The 16,079-nt window shown below is 47.6% G+C and overlaps 6 protein-coding genes across 6 annotated transcripts; 3 read left to right on the top strand and 3 right to left on the bottom strand.

Moving 5' to 3' along the window:
* Positions 1-807: 807 nt before the first annotated feature.
* On the top strand, positions 808-1,185 carry F5147DRAFT_574468 (uncharacterized protein; the record flags this gene model as incomplete). The annotated part of the gene is made up of 1 exon (XM_041431225.1): positions 808-1,185. A coding segment is annotated over one exon (378 nt), but the record flags the coding sequence as incomplete, so codon positions are not given.
* Positions 1,186-4,763: 3,578 nt separating this feature from the next.
* On the top strand, positions 4,764-5,343 carry F5147DRAFT_574660 (DNL zinc finger-domain-containing protein; the record flags this gene model as incomplete). The annotated part of the gene is made up of 2 exons (XM_041431233.1): positions 4,764-5,119; positions 5,178-5,343. The coding sequence occupies 2 exons, from the start codon at positions 4,764-4,766 to the stop codon at positions 5,341-5,343; spliced, it is 522 nt and encodes a 173-aa protein (XP_041294176.1).
* A 395-nt stretch (positions 5,344-5,738) lies between these two features.
* F5147DRAFT_129694 (major facilitator superfamily domain-containing protein) lies at positions 5,739-8,546 on the top strand. Its single transcript, XM_041428180.1, has 16 exons — positions 5,739-6,198; positions 6,258-6,357; positions 6,410-6,552; positions 6,602-6,672; positions 6,729-6,839; positions 6,895-7,023; positions 7,076-7,260; positions 7,309-7,346; positions 7,398-7,441; positions 7,495-7,569; positions 7,623-7,676; positions 7,730-7,871; positions 7,935-7,993; positions 8,051-8,097; positions 8,144-8,262; positions 8,313-8,546. The coding sequence occupies exons 1-16, from the start codon at positions 6,016-6,018 to the stop codon at positions 8,424-8,426; spliced, it is 1,614 nt and encodes a 537-aa protein (XP_041294177.1). The 5' UTR covers positions 5,739-6,015; the 3' UTR covers positions 8,427-8,546.
* Positions 8,547-9,148: 602 nt separating this feature from the next.
* F5147DRAFT_689171 (uncharacterized protein) lies at positions 9,149-11,121 on the bottom strand. Its single transcript, XM_041436948.1, has 5 exons — positions 10,453-11,121; positions 10,128-10,397; positions 9,987-10,074; positions 9,840-9,939; positions 9,149-9,795 (listed from the first exon to the last, which is right to left on the bottom strand). Exons 1-5 carry the CDS (start codon positions 11,056-11,058, stop codon positions 9,435-9,437), a joined length of 1,425 nt encoding a protein of 474 aa, XP_041294178.1. The 5' UTR covers positions 11,059-11,121; the 3' UTR covers positions 9,149-9,434.
* A 1,365-nt stretch (positions 11,122-12,486) lies between these two features.
* F5147DRAFT_689178 (uncharacterized protein) lies at positions 12,487-14,177 on the bottom strand. Its single transcript, XM_041436949.1, has 4 exons — positions 13,117-14,177; positions 13,024-13,055; positions 12,762-12,966; positions 12,487-12,702 (listed from the first exon to the last, which is right to left on the bottom strand). Exons 1-3 carry the CDS (start codon positions 14,092-14,094, stop codon positions 12,864-12,866), a joined length of 1,113 nt encoding a protein of 370 aa, XP_041294179.1. The 5' UTR covers positions 14,095-14,177; the 3' UTR covers positions 12,487-12,702; positions 12,762-12,863.
* A 398-nt stretch (positions 14,178-14,575) lies between these two features.
* Positions 14,576-16,036, bottom strand: F5147DRAFT_634102 (uncharacterized protein; the record flags this gene model as incomplete). Its single annotated transcript, XM_041432855.1, has 3 exons — positions 14,576-15,121; positions 15,172-15,499; positions 15,609-16,036. 3 exons carry the CDS (start codon positions 16,034-16,036, stop codon positions 14,576-14,578), a joined length of 1,302 nt encoding a protein of 433 aa, XP_041294180.1.
* Between the last annotated feature and the right edge of the window lie 43 nt (positions 16,037-16,079).

Below are 16,079 nucleotides of genomic sequence, written 5' to 3' on the forward strand. Positions count from 1 at the left end.
GGGACTCACTTACTCTCCCACCAGAACGACAGAGGACTTACTGGTTACTACCCACTATTCACCTAGCAGAACATAGTAGAAATCTATTTGTTTACACCTCGCATCTCTCTTCTCTTGTCTTACATCATATCATCACTTAAGCAAACTCACTCTTACTCTCTCTCGTATCTGTATACACGCACACGCTTTCCCACGCTTCGCGCCATACACGCGCGCATTCCCGCGCCTTGCGCGCACCTGCGCTTTCTCGCGCTTCACATTGGCCAACCAGTAGCGCTTTCAGCGCATACCTCTAGATCCTTGCTGCACTCGCTTCCCCTTTAGGGTCGAACGCACTTGTCGTCTCAAGTATAGCAGACTAGGCAACGCGCGACCTTACAACATTTATAGATACAGTCAGGAGCATTGTTTGTGCCTCGCTGTATCGTTGAACCTTCATCGGTCAGATAGTTCTGACAGTGCACCGTTGCAGCGCATCCTCCTTACGGTGTGTTTTTCGGGCCGGCTCCCAAAGCAGACAGTTCAACGGAAAAATATCGTGAGTACTTGTTGTCGCTATAAACATGCTTGCTCTTTATTATGCATGATAGCCTGTCCACATTTTGGTCTCTGTTGCCGAAGAATATGGACCGTTTACCTCCCCAGTTATGGAGGCCATATCAGTAGATCTTTGCTCTACTCGTTCGAATTCACCATTAATGGATGATGTGAGTTCTAAATTCTGCACTGAATATTTGTAGATCTTACCTCGTGCAGTCAACTCCCAGTCAAGCCAACAACGATCTTTCCTCCCAAGCGGATGACATTATTCCATTCCTCCCACTCCGACGAACCTTCAACTATATTAATCCGATGGAATGGGCCACACTATCGAAGGAGATCGAAGAATGGTTGGTGAACGATGTAGACACTAGGTCTCAATTATGGACATGGGGATGCAATGCTTTCTGGCTCACATTCGTCGCAGCATACCCTTTATTTCCCAGAGGCAAATGGCCAATGTGGGACCCTCGCATTCCTGTGGAGGGGACATTTATTCAGGAGTGGTTGGGACGGTCAAATGATATTGATGCCATGAAACTTGAGGGCGAACATTCTCTCGTGGCCCTACTCAATGACATATGGGCCAAATTCAACAGACATACTGCGCTCTTTCACCCCTTGCCTCTTCTTGCTGTCGACTAACCTATGACACTTTTGTTTGTGCGCCGATATGTATTTGTTAATTAGATTTTAGTCTGCATCATATGTATACTACCTACTGTGCCAATGGTACCATTAACGCCCAAGATTGTGATTTAGATTGTCCGTTTGTCGGTGCTTTCGTGGATGCAGCGGTTGTAGCGTATAATATGCACACAGATGTGAGACAGGCCACTCAGATATTAGCACTAGCTGGGTCACAGGTCTATCACAGGGTCTAATTTTCGACTGTTCTATATGACTGACCTCGATGCGTCCGATATATGCACCGCAAAGGGTGTATACTAGCCCTGATTTGGACGAATTTCCAGCTGTAACCAAGTCATCATCCAGGATTGGGATAAAACCTTTCATAGATACCGCATATGTACCCTGTGCAGGTTAAATTTATTACTTATGTGGCAAGGCTCCAATCGAACTAGTACCTAGCATGTTGCTATGTGTGTTATATAACTTTCGCACTACCTCGGTTCGGGCCAAAGCGGCGCTTAGCGGTGTAGCTTAACCAGCCTGGACTAGTACATCTTTGAGAGGTTGACGCCACTAGACTTGTCCGTCATGCAAGCATAGCGCATTCGGCACCTGCCGTAGCTTCTTACATTGTCCCTCGACAACAGATGCCGTCGTCAAGTCGCATCGACCTTTGCGTTTCGGGTCCTGTCGTCGGGTCCTTCGTCTTGCTGGATTTAATTCATGGGTGGACTCAGTGTCCCGTTAGCGGTATACTCCAGGTATATATTAATTTCTCATGTGGTATCACTTGCAGCTGACTGGACGTATCAGAGTTCAGTTGAGTCCGTCCCCACGCAATAATATTATCACCACAATAGGCGTTCTGTATCTGTCTGCATCCATACAATTATTCCACACTGCACACGTCAATTATATTCTCGGTATCGCTCGTTCCATATGCTGTACCCTCTAGCTCAGATTTGACACGGCGATGAAGAGAGGCAGCCTCCTCGGCCCTTGGGGCACGAACTGGACAGATAACCCGCATAGATGTCAGTTTGCAACTCCATTAAGATACATCATCAAGATCACCACCAACCTCAGCATTCTCCTCATTACCAGTATTCTGTCAGTCCCGTTTCTTGCCACATTTGCTCAAATCCTCATGTCACGGTAATGTTGTAGGCGCATTTTTTTGGTGACGTTTCCTCTCGGTTCTGGTATTCTCGATGTTTCTCTTCACTATAGAGATTCATCGAGGCGCAGCTGGCTGACAAACCTAGCCTGTCTTAATCGTTGGTTGTGTGAGTTTTACCTTGAACATTGTGAAGGACCACCGTCCAACATGTCTTCTCATCCTTTTTATTGTGTATAATATATATTCATATGGCTATGGCACTTCGGCTGATATGGCTGACAGTGGCGTCGACCCTACACCCATTTATGCCTCCTCGGACTGCTTACGGAACTATTTATACAGTTGTCATCGCACGTAGCTCAAAAGTTCTTTCAGCCTATATACCCTTCGTAACCACACCAGCTCACCGAAGGCAGTTTCTCGAAGGACCCTTGGTGTTCTAATCCATTTTATTTTGGTGGTGTGCTATTTACAGCACGGTACAGTTTGTTCGGCTTTAGTGCCTTCTCCATTCTAGTTTGATCTGGCAGTATGATCTTTGGCAGCGCGGTCCCCCTTTAGTCAATTTGGTATCTTCCATCTCGCTCTCACACTACTGATTTATTTTTGTGGTCCAAGAAGCAGATCTGGAAAATCCTAATTGAAGCTCCTCCGCATCTGGCCACAGCTCTCTCAGTCCCATGTGGCAATACAACTAATAGCAAGCGTCCAGGTGAATGGCATATCATTCGTATTAACATTGTTCCAGGTTCTTTTCACGTGCACGTCTCTCTGGCCTTGCAAAATGGGAATACACCCTCCAGCAGTGCTACGCAGCCTAACGAAATCTCTCATGTTACAATTGCTCTAGAAATTGAACACGAACGGCTTTCGATCTTTGTATGTGGGGCGGAACATGCGACAGCCAGGGCTACTTACGATCCTAGGATTCGGATGTCCAGTGGATGATGCAGCTTACTCCGGGTCAGCTGACGGGACCGTTCAGGGGCCTTATGGGTTATTTCCCACAAATTCTCTGCGATTTGCGCATTTCTTGATACCTCACAAGTTAATAAGATCGTGATTCAAATAGTAAGTAGATATAACACTTAAGGCCCATCGGCACTTCAGGGATTTGACACATTGAATCCAATTAGAATCTTATTCATGTATGTACGTACATTACTTGTCTGCAGAACTACTAGGCCGGATCAAAAAATAATAAGTCGTCGGACCACAAACTTTCAACGGTCGCGATCAATGCTGCGCTGCCTGCAAGATATCGGACATTGAAATTCAAACATTCCGCTGTCGTGTTTTTTTTGCGATTTTGGCGTGTAACGTTGCTTCTACTCATGTTATATTCTGCTGACGCTGCAGCTCTCCTTGTTGCTCCCATAATCTGATTTTTGCACCTATTACACTCTTCATTTGATGACTTGCTATGAGGGCCTCGCTAAGTGCAAATTTGTGTGATATACTGTACGCAAGTTTCCGATGGCATGTTCTGCACATCTGACTACCTATCTCGCCACCGAAATCGAATAGTAAATGTCCGATATTAGTACTTGTTCGTGTGCTTTATTCGGCTGATGCTGCTGCCCGGTTAAATTTCTTTAATCTTTCCCTCAAGTTCTTGCGCCTTTACAAACCCATATTATACAGGGCCACGGACAGCATGCTGTAAAACAGACCGAAATGAACAACATGTCTAATACAACCCATTCTGGTAGCTCAAATTATATATAATACCTTCGAGTCTCTCCACCATTTGAGTCAGCGGTGGGCCTATAATCAGCTTGATCGCTCCGAGTCGTTGCCGCGCAGAAAATAAGCTCGTTACCGCATATCAGCTCCCCCCGGCCAAGTGACAGCCGTAAGGGTACCCCACCGTGATCGGCAAGTTCTCAGAAACCAGTCTACCCGCATCAAGTTAACACTGCAGCGGCTACAAGATCCTGATACTCACGCAGCATGTATCGTACCGAATTTACGTGTTGCTGGTTCGGAATGTACAAATGGAGCCCGAGCATGACGTAGCACTAGTGGATGAAGCATGATGCGATTCTGCATTGACAGAATATGTACCTCCTCTTGGCTTCTTATGATATACGCAGTACTATGAGTAACGTACCGCACCGCACGATGAGTAAATTCCTGACAGTGGCATATTCGCCACGGCCACGGTAGCGCGCCATGAGCGGGTAATTCCATTGAGGAACTGTAAGTGCCGAGCTGAAAGCTTGAGAACTTGCAACCCGTCAGGAGCTAAAATTTCGTTTTGCAGCGCTATGTCGTGCACCAAAACAAGCATTAAGCGCTAAGCACTTCAGACTCAGAGCAACTTCAGAGCTCTTCTGTCAGTGAGCCAGACATTGTTATGTAATCGTGGGATTGCGTCGCGGAGATTCAAGTTTTGCGGCAGCAAATGCCACCAAGCGCCGGCTAACCTTGCCTTACACTCGGACTAGTCACTCAGAGTTGGAGCAGGATGTTTTCGTCAAAACTTTTTCGTAACATCAACAATATCCGTATACCCTACAGTGTCCACGTTACACACACTAAATTGACATCTAGAAGGGTTTCACAAACTGCTTGTCTTTCCTTTGGAACTACGCGATCAAAATCGTCCGTGCACTCATACACGCCTCGGGCAAACTTGTCGGTTTCGCATTCGTCTGCATCCTCGGAGCAGATTAAGGATGATTCTCCGATCCAAGAGGCTCGCTTAGGCATCATTTTTACCTGTACAGCGGAAGCATGCTCTCATCGTTCTTCGCACACCTTTACGAAGCGTGCATACGAACGTGGTATTGTCATTGTACAATGCCCTGGATGCAAAAATAGGTGCGGGCTCATCAATCTCGTCGCTACAAAATCTCACAGCCTATATTTTCCCCGTCAGGCATCTCATCGCGGATAATCTCGGTTGGTTCAAGGATAGCACAGAGGATGGAAAACTCAGAAATATCGAGGATCTCCTTAAAGCTCGCGGCGAAAGCGTCCAAAGAGGCTCCTTGGATGCTAATGGTGTAGTAGAATATGCTGATATTGAAGTTGGTAGAAAGTAGATGAACTTTGAAAGCACTCCCAGTCGGTGTGTCTGCCCCAAAGCTGCTTTTGCAGCTCTAGCTGACGACCTGGAAGAGTATACTCCGCTTTCCTGAGGGCCAACATGATTCCTGTTGATATCGCACCTGGCGTGATCTCCGTCCTGTTACATTTACTAATCGGAACAATGATACTCGCCTTCGACCCTCACTGTGACACTACGCGGTTTGTGACTAAGGCGAACGACGAAAATATTGCCGGGGTTATATGACAACTGTATGGTTGCATTTCCGTGCGTTTGTCTTCACGGCCCAACGCACATTGACGCTGATGCCCGTTGACTCGTAAATTGTGTGCTAGCACTTCATAATGATGCCACGGCTATACAGTCCTCCAAGAGCCGGGAAGCCTTCTCCGAGTATGCACTACGAAACCGAACAAACAAACACGGCATTCGATTGCGTCAATGGTCTAAACGACCCTAGGATGATCGATCTCAATAGATTCGCCGAACACGTAACATGCACCCCCACCCCGAAACCTCACAAATGAAGGAACCACTTTCGAATATGACAATCCCGCTACCAAAATGACGGTGTCAATTCTCTTCAAAAGCCAACGTTCTCAATGGTCGTAACAAGAGCCCATTCCGCATAGCCAGCCCGTCGGTGCAGTCTTCTCCAATTTCAGGTATGGGCACGGACAATGCCCCTGAAAACATGTCCTCGATGCTGCTCAATGTGCCCATCAGTCCGGTGAAGACTCTATCCCTTGGGACCCTTCCCAACGCCAATAAGTCTGCCTCGACCATAGTCTCGCCTACAGACTCGGTTTATGCTGCGTCGACCATAGTCTCCCCCACAGATTCGTTCTATGTCAGTATTACCACTTTTCTGCTCATATCCGACCGTTACATTAACATCAACACTGCTAGGTGGAGTTTCGATGTGGAGACCCGAGGAATCCAATCAACTACTCATGGGTGCGAAAATGGTGCATTACCCTGTTCGTTTGTGCATTCAATGGGATCACTTGTAAGGCTTATTAATCCCCCCAAAAATATTACTGGTTGATTGGCATCCTTAGCCCCTGCGACTCCATCATTTGCTATGGGTTACGATTCCATGATACAGGATCTTAGCTGCACGCGCTTTCAAGCTACTGTTGCATACAGTCTTTATTCTCTAGGCTTTGGTATCGTCCCTCTCTTCACGTCCGCACTGAGCGAGGTATGAAATGACAGCAAGGTTGTCGATCAGCGCTTATGGCTTCCTGCAGGAAATTGGGAGGAGGCCAATTTACTTGGTGTCGGTATTTCTTGGGGCTACGTGCAACGTACTTGCTGCTTTGTGTGTGCTGCAGCTCTGGCTTCTTGTGGACTGGATTGACAATCAATGAACTGTAGCTCCGATAATATCCAAACTGTTATGGTTGCGCGTGTCTTGGGCGGTGCTTTTGCTTCGACCGGTGCAATACTGGTGGGTGGAACGATTGCCGATATATGGGGACCTGAGGAGTACGTGATTGTGTTTTTTCGTGGCCCTACATTCACTCTATACTTCATATTCCAGGCGCAGCCTGCCTATGGCTGTTTTCTCCATGGTGAGCATGGTTACCACTGGTCTGGGGTCGATCATCTCTGCTTGGCTGGAACTGAACCCTCATCTCCAATGGAGATGGATCCAGAGGATTCAAGCGATGCGCGTATACCTTTTTCTGAATTATAATACGTTCCAATAACAATCAATGCAGTGTTCAGGGGACCTACTTCCTTCTCAGCCTAATTATAATGGAGGAGACTCGATCGCAAATTATCCTCCGACGCATAGCCAAGAAACTCTGTAAGGAAACCGGGGACGATCGGTACCGCGTCCGGGGAGAGGAGACACGGCCGAAATTGAGTGCCATGATTAAGATGTCGTGTACTCGGCCAATCAGTACGTCATTTGATGATTGCTATGCAAGGTGGTGCTGATGGTGGTTAGTGTTTGTTCTCACTGAACCCATCGTGACTAGTATATGCGTCGGTAGCCTTTCCCGTTGTATTTCGTTGTTTCTGAAGTTCTCTCCACAGATTTGGGTCTTTTTCATGTCTGGTGTGCTCTACGTCCAGATCGGGTATGCAAATATGTTATTTCCAGCGAGGACTTGCCGCTAAGTAATGCGAGCAGATCCGTGTCCGGGGTTTTCAAGCACATATATCACTTCAACGTCGGGCAGAGTGGATTAGTGTTCATTACTGTCGTGTAAGTGTCCTGATGTTGAGCGTTTGACCCTCTCGCTTAATTCGTCCTCGCAGTGTGGGAAGTATACTGGGACTCCTTGCCAATTTCTACCAGGATGTGCTGTACCGGTGAGTCGATTGTAACAATAAAATTATGCACCGCACCCAACCGATCTGTTTAGGAAATGCGTGTCTCGGAGGGGCCCTGAAGCAAGGCTATACATCGCTTGTTTAGTTGCACTCTTGCTGCCTACCTCGATATTCATCTATGCATGGACTGCGGACTCTCGCATCTTCTGGATGTGGCCTGTTGTCGGTTTATCGGTGTGTTTATCATTTATATGTACACGAGGATCGGGAATGCTCATCAGGCACCATTTTAACCAGATCTTCATGTTTTGTTCATTTGTTTCATACCAGGTGGTTTTCATTTATCTGGCAGACTGGTAAGTACCTCGTACCATCTCTACTGTATTTGTGTTCCACATTTTCTGCTCATGCAGCTATGGTCCAATGGCGTCTTCTGCTTTGGCGGGCCAGGGTTTAGCTCGTACGTTGTCACTCATATTTTGTATGCACGCGCTGAGCAACCATAGGTAACATGGGTAGCTTTGGATTCCCTCTCTTCTCTCACATAATGTTCAAGAAGCTCACATACAAATGGGCCAACACTATCTTTGGTGGCGTCGCAGTCCTCCTCATTCCAGTTCCTTTCGTGAGTTTTTCGATATGTCTCGGTACTTCATTACTAACCCACCACCGAAGATTCTTTTCTTGTATGGACCCTCGCTTCGAAAACGGAGCAAAATGTGCAGCCAGCTAATGCAACATGAAGAAAAAACAGAACAGCTTGAATTTCCTGAATCCCAGCTAAACTAGGCTCGGGTTGATTGGTGTATGAGCTTCCGATTCATAGTCTATCACGTTCCTTACTCGCGGTGTCGATCTCAATGCACAATGGTGCAAACAGCCTCTCATTCATCTTTTTTTAGACTCGATTTACAGAGTATTATAATTCCAGCATCTACCTACTTGTAATCTCCGCAACAGACGAGGATTATCCTCATACATTCATTTAGAAGGGCAGTTTTCTTTTCCACGAATACTTTCATTTATAGCATGTATATTATTCTACGACTCCGCAATCTTTGTTACTGTTCTTATTTACCTGACTTCATTCCTTGTTATTTTTTCTTATTTTCTGCACAACACTGATCATGTCCTGGTAAGATATATGTGAAGGAAAATGTATCTGACGAGATTGAATGTCAATGTAACTATTGTACGTCCTTGTGACACGTGACCTCTCCTTTGATTTTGTCATTCGGACGTTGACTTTGATTGGGGATGTTCGCGTTTCATTGGTAGTTGAACGTCGACCATATACACTCCTAATAATTTCAGCTAGGAAGCTATTAACCTCTGTGATCCCGGCTTGGTTCACGGACGCGTCTACCTTGCAATATTGAATTAATCTCCTTGACAGATTTTGTTCCTGTTATTGGTGTATGTGCAAAACCGACCACTTTTCACTTGCGCTCACGACCAACCTCAGGCGTATCTTCCGGAAAGCATATCAAGTGAAGAAAATCGGATTCAGATCAGAAACTGCAAACTACCGATATCTATGTAATACTCGTCATCGTACATATACGAAAATATAGAAACATTCTTAACAGATAAATCGTACATGGAAAAATGATCCCATACTGTAAAAGAAACAAGGCATATCGTGTCTACAAGTTACAAAAGAAACGAGCAGTTCAACGTCTGCTGAGTACATATCGATAAAAGGAAGACGTGTCCATAAGTCACAGGCAGTCCATGATCTGCGAAGTAGATACCGGTAAGAGAAATTCAAAGACAAGGAAACAAATCAAGAGCCATTTACACGATGGCGAAGACAAGAGAAGAGACTTGAGATAGACGTATGTAGGAGCCGCGGGCGGTGGTCTTCAACTCCAAGTGCTCTGAGACAAGAAGGAGGCGGCTATGCCGCTGCGGTTGCGGTTGTGTCGGGATTGGTCGTAGGGGACATCCGACGTCGAAGACTGCAGGTATAACCGGGCGGCGCGAAGACATAGTGTGTGCGCGGCCAGCGGTGGCCTTCAACCTCGCGGGCATGAAGCTCCAGGTCGTAGGGGACAGCGAGGGAGGCCGTTGCAGATCTTCGGGGTTTGGTCGTAGGGGACCTCGGGAGTAGCATTGTGTGTGAAAGTGTCGGTCTTGAATGTTTCGATCGAATTTCCTGGGTCGGGCGTCTTCTGATCCAGAAGCAGTGGTGCAGGCGACAGCATAGAGGGGAGTCCAAGCTGGGACATGGCAGCTGCCCAGCCGTCGACAAGAGCGGTTTGGTCGGCGAGGAGATCGTCATGCAGTTGTTCAAGATCATCTATTTTAAATCAACAAACGAAGCGGACGTCACCGGAAATCACTCACTGATCGCAGTAGCGTGTTCTTGTTTCTTGGAGCGAGTGCGCTCGATGCTGGCACGGACAGCGGCCAAGCGAGTGGATCTAGATTCGCGCTAACAAACGACGGTGAGTGCAGCACTTGGCTTCGCAACGAACATGTCCATACCTTGTGTCTGCCCGGGCGGAAATTATGATGCCGTTTCGTATCCGGGGGTTTCAGCTGAGGCGAGACAATCTGAGGCAGGATGCAGCCAAGAGAGGGCGTCGTGATCGTTTGAGTTGAAGCGTCCACGAAAAGCGAAACGTCGGTTGTCGTCAGGTGTCCGTCCTCCAAGATTGGAGGAACCTGCGTCCGTTGAGAGGGTCCACTCGGGTCATCGATCGTTGGTGATTTCGTACCTGTGAGTAGCTCGCTACTGGAACAGTCGCTGTCGTCCTATAAAAATTCAAACATTGAGCGATAAAGACAAGTAAACTGTGCGACTTCATACCTGGAGGATAGTGCTTTCCTGAAGGTCGGCGTCAAAGAAATCCTTCACGAAGTTGTCATCGTGGTCGACAAGGGTGGTGTCGGAATCGATTGAGAGGCGCTTGGTATTCTGGACCGGCGAAGTTGGCAGTATTGGCGTGCATAATGTGGAACTTGCAGTAGATGGCGGAGTGCAGTATGTGTCATTTTCGATTAGATTCGGCGAAATTATTATGTCTGGCGGAGTGCTGCAAGGTTCGGTTGCGATTGATGCAATTGGCGGAGTGCTACATGGTTCGGTTGCGATTGGATTCGATAAAATTGAGTCTGCTGCAGTAGAGAAATCGGACACTTTGTTGCAAATGAGAGGCGCGTTGAGCTCGGCTAAATTGTGCTTCGGAGGGGGTTGCGCATCTTTACTGAGGAGTATCCGGGCGGTCTCGTTGGAAGCTAGAACTAGTACCGCGACAGAAATACAGAATTCGGATATCACCAGGCCTGCGGTGATGTTCTCCGCGTCTTTGATGGCCTTGGACGTCCGATCCACCACAGTGTGTTTGAAAAAGAATGCTCCGAGGCACCCAGCGACGGTGATATGAGCAGCACCGTCGAAGATAGCGGAAATCATATTGTAAGACGAGTGAAAGTTGAGAATGTGTAGTGAAGAAAGTACTGCACGTAAATCGGGGACGGAAAATGAGAGACGTATGTCGCGGGCGCGCTGTATTTATACCCTGCTATACCAGTTAAATCAGCACTGCCACGAAATAAACGAACTCGATCGCGACGCGCCTAATCACGTGTAGGCAAAATCAGTTTATGTCAGCAGCACCACTGCGACGCGACGCCAGCCTACAGGTGCATGGAATGGCTTGAACATGTTCAGAACGAGGGGATGATCAACGTTAAACTCTTGTGAGTGTCTGTATCGATAGAAAAAGGTACTTACCTGATAAACCACTGCTAGCGCTGGCAGATTAAGGGGCGGATCCCACAGTGCATAACTCCTTTATTCAAATCGTCGTTCGAGGTCCGAGTTGATTGGAGGTCGACATTTCACCACTGGTATAATCTCGAGTTCGTGACCGCTGCGGACCTTACAGTATGGTCGCGGTGTGCTAGCCCGGATCACAGTCTGGGCCCTGCTGCTGTGGATATGAAGTATTATGAACCGACACCCTCAGAGGACGCACAACCCTGGCCGCCGATTGAACCCACGAGCAGAACTTCCACTCTTCATTTATCTATCTGCATATTGTTTCCACCATGTTATGCATCACGGATTGCTGCAGATTCAGTACTCCTCATCTTGCATGTCACTGAACGCTACCAGAGACGACAGAATTTATGTAATGGATGCACGAGCATTGACCAATTGCGCACGGTACCATCCTACTTTTGTCGGAATTGATGCCTGGATGGACCGCACTCATGATATCGCTGCCACTGTCGTCAAATCCTGTTAGCATGCTCGCCGCTTCAAGTAATGTCCGTCTGTGGCAGCTCTCTGATCGACTCGCCATCTTCCAGTATTCGTCTCCGACGACATTGGTCATGTTCTCCGTGAACGGCAAGCACGTCTTTAGTGGAGGGTGATCTCAGCGTGAGCAGCACCACCCGCAGACACTGCGCAAGAGTAAGAGGGTCCCCAGAAACGTGACCTATCTGAATTTGTATCTGAGTTTGCGCGGAATAGTTTTTCTGATGTAGTGTCCGTTCAATCTGTGTTAACTGTATGACAGATAGCATGCTTCACGCACCACGTCTCGTCACTTCCCTACCATTTTATTGCAATCATCCGTCCTCTAGCGTTCTTCGTAAAGGGTCGTAAAGGGACAATATACGCAGTTCGCACTTTGCGATACCGTGACGGAATTTGCGCTCTGTAATACATCTCGATACGAAGGCCTGTGTGACACAATATGCCAAGGTTACGTCGAAGACAAGTCGAACTTAGAGCACACCGGACACAGTACAAATAAGGTAATTCACACCACAACAGATCGAGGAACTTAGTTACCTGATCAAGCCAAATATAAAAATTCAAAATTCAAAACGCTCAGTGGTCGCGCCACGCTCCTGGCCAGCAGGCTCCAACTCGTCTGCTGCCTCTGCTTTTTGTTTTTCTCGCTGGGTGTTCTCTGTACCATGCCTTTGCTGTTCAGCTGGCTAGCAACGATTTATATTGAGCCGAAGTTTTTCACGACTCCTGGACCCTGGTGACTTCTCGGTTTTGATATTTCTAGGCTGTCTTTGGCTGCTTGGAAACTCGGTGGGTTCCGAGAACCTACTACTTGATGATCATAGGACTAGATAGATTTTTTTTTACAGAGACTCGACGTTGATGTTCAATTATCATGGTCATCTTAATTGAAGGCCGGGATCATAACGGACACCTAGTCATCATAATTTCTTTGCAGGTCGGACCACCTGTCACTCGAATCTCGACCTCTCTGAACCATCACGGTGGTCGTCGTATCGAAAAGTATGATGAACTACAGTGGAAGTATGGGGTATGTACTTAGGAACAGTCGATGTACGTGATAGTTAACTTGAAGCCGTATGATACACAAACTGAATCGTGAATCTCCAGACTACGAGACATCTACTTCTAACCAAACTACTGTGCGTTAAGAGATTGTTTCATGTGGTGACCTGACGATCCAGCGTCAGGTATTATCGACAGTCCGCGTGCGGGAGTGGTCCTACGACAAGGATATCTTATAATGTTGCCTTGTTGGCCACTGCGCGAATGGGTCTCTTCGTCGAGGGCTGAAGCGCCCTGTACATCATCTCGCGCTAAGGGCACTGCAATTCGTACCTTCCTACGAGTCGTGTCCCTATCCTGAATACCCTCCAGTCCAGCGAGAGACTGGTGCCGAGACCGCACACCGGTATTGTTCAAGGTGTCTTTGGACTTTGAAATCGTAATTTCCAGGGATGGGCGACCACCGTCCAGCTCGACAGCAGATATGGCTGCATCGTAAACCCATACACCCCCAGCAAGTGGCCCACTGATAGATTTGCGCCTCCCAACGCAGCGTTTCTTCAAGACTCGGCTAAAGTCATTCGCACGTACCGGCGATGCGGGCACTTGTTCTCGGGAAAGCGCTTTCCCTTTGGACTTCGGGTTTACGACGGACTGACTTCTAGACCGCACGACATTCCTCCCTACAATTCGTTCCTTCCCTGTACCCTCCCTCATCATCTCTTGCTTCCTCTCCGCCAGTGGTTTAAACTGTTCCTTTGACACTTCTACAGCACTCTTCACCTTCTGGGCCCATTCGTCGACGTTGTATAAGTTATGGAGCATAAGCTTGAATGTAAACGGGTGATGCTCTTCGAGGGGAAATGTAGGGCTCCCTACATCCTCCACTTCGTCGATGGTATCCTGTGTCATAGGTGCAATACCGACAGTGTTGCGGCGGGGGCGCCCTATGGGCTTGTGGAGGCGTTTTTGGTCGCGTTGAGCGCGTAAAGAAAGAACAGTAGACAAATTCTTCAGGACTGGTGCGAATTCGGCAGGAACTGATTGGATGTCATCCATCGAGATTGCTAGCTCCGTAGATCCCCTGGCGCGCCGTGTCGCAATGCGATCAAATAATTCGAAAAGCCGAGTAAATTCGGCTGTCTTAGGGTTGCCTTTTGTAATGGCAATCGTCATACTGGAGTGTAAGTAAACAAGGTTTGAGAGTTGATGAGTGATACTTTCAGAGCCACTTGGGAGTTGTTCGCGCAATGTAGTACGAGGGAGTAACGCGGACGTCAGGTAGTCCTTATAATTTTCTCGGCTACTGAATGGTCACAGTGGATGTGTCTAATTCTGTGGACGTCCTTGTGTGATTTGACAATCAGTCTAAGCTGTGAACTTGACCACACTCCATGTGCTGAACTACTCCCGAGTGGCACAATCCATGAGCCCATTGTTCCGAGCCCCTCTGATTCCCTTCTTTCTATCCGATGATGCTATCCTCTTGTCGCTCAAGCCACACCTTGAATCTTTTGAATGATGAGATCGTAGACGGGGACATCAATTGTGTGCAATACATCGTAACAGAATACGGGAACATTCCATAGACGAAAAGACGCTGCTTTGGGTATGAATGGAGAAGAAACGTTTGCTTATCTGATTGCTAAATTATGCGCTACCAAGGTCTCCTGCGCACTCGCACCCTCCCATTCGCGCGTAAAATGTAGGCTGTAGTCCTCCTAAGCCAATCGCCGGCCTTGTTGTCGTCTGGCTCGAAGACCTGAGATGTGAAGAACGAACTCCAGCTGACCGTGCGTAATGTTTTGATTTTCCTTGCGAGCGCGAGACTTGCCTCCAGCTCTCGTGTGCGTACCTTGGAGGCGGATCCGATAAGCTTGCATGTACGGCAGAGCTCTGGGCCATGAGGAAAGGGCAGATCTTCGGTACAGGTTCCGGAGTGAGACTCTTCTTTTTTGTCATCTTGGTCTACTGAATACGATATGAGTCCAGTGGTAGTCTCGGTTTCCAATTGACTGAGGATGTTTCCGGTGGGTGGAGATGCAGCTTTGGAACTGAACGTTATTCGGTGCATATGGTCGAATTCCAATGGGGTGTCGTAGTGCTCGATATGCTTTTCCACCATTTCCTCATCTGAAAGAAAAATGCCAAGGTGAAGATCAGTCAACTGGGTCAGTGGTTCCAGCGAATCCGCGAAGTGGTCCTGTCAAGCGTCGGATTTTGTTGAAAATAGGGTGACACAGCTCATCGTACCGTCAATTTCGTGATGTCATTGAAGTAATTCGGGATTGGCGAGTGCACGACTGCAGTTGAGCTTTCTTCAAAGCAAGTCCAACAGCAGGAGACGTCTAACTGTTCCGAGCAACTGAGGTGCAGAATCTTCACAGAAGGGAACGCAGATGCAACGGTTTTGAGCAAAGGTACGTCAATTCGCCAGAGTTTTGTCATTGTGAGAGACGTCAGTTGAGGAGGAAACCACGGGACCAGGGGGATTGCCGGTGGGGAGAAGATGCGCTTGAGTCGGGTTGTCTGAGATTGTCTTCCGTCCGATGAGGAAGAGATCATCAGGTGTTTCAGGTTCCTATAGAGAGATGGATTCCATGATGCTGCTTCGAGAGCATGCGATGGTGCTACAAGTGTTCTGTCAAGTTTATCGGTGAGTGTGTGAGAGCATGTGTGAGAAAACGCACTTGACGTAGTCGAGTCCAACACTATCGCCCGGGGCATTACGGGAAATCAATGAGAAGTGAAAATTTGTATATGCAGAAAGTTGCTTTGCAGACGCAACGTGAATGGAAGAAAAATAATGACGCAGTGCGACATGTCTAAACTGAGAACAGACCAGAGAGAACGAGTGGACATGGAAGAAGCAGCCAGATGGGCAAGAGTCGAACAAGAAAGAAGCGATGTAATCGACGACCTCAATCGGAAGTTGAGGTGTCTTTATGTGAGTGATTTTGTTTTGATCTGGTGCAATGACTCGGATGTCCTTGTGCTGGCTTGCGCGTTGTTCTGGAGCTGGCGAGGTGAAAGTATGGGTATATGCACTTGGAGAGCTATGAACCAGTGATTCAAGATCATCCTCGTAAAAATCGTCTTCAAAATCAGAGCTCTCCATGACAAGGTTGTGAATTTAGAGACATCCAAGTCGTTGAAGGACG

This window comes from Suillus discolor (assembly GCF_016758755.1).
Source record: "Suillus discolor strain FC423 chromosome Unknown F5147scaffold_20, whole genome shotgun sequence".
NCBI classification, from domain to species: domain Eukaryota; kingdom Fungi; phylum Basidiomycota; class Agaricomycetes; order Boletales; family Suillaceae; genus Suillus; species Suillus discolor.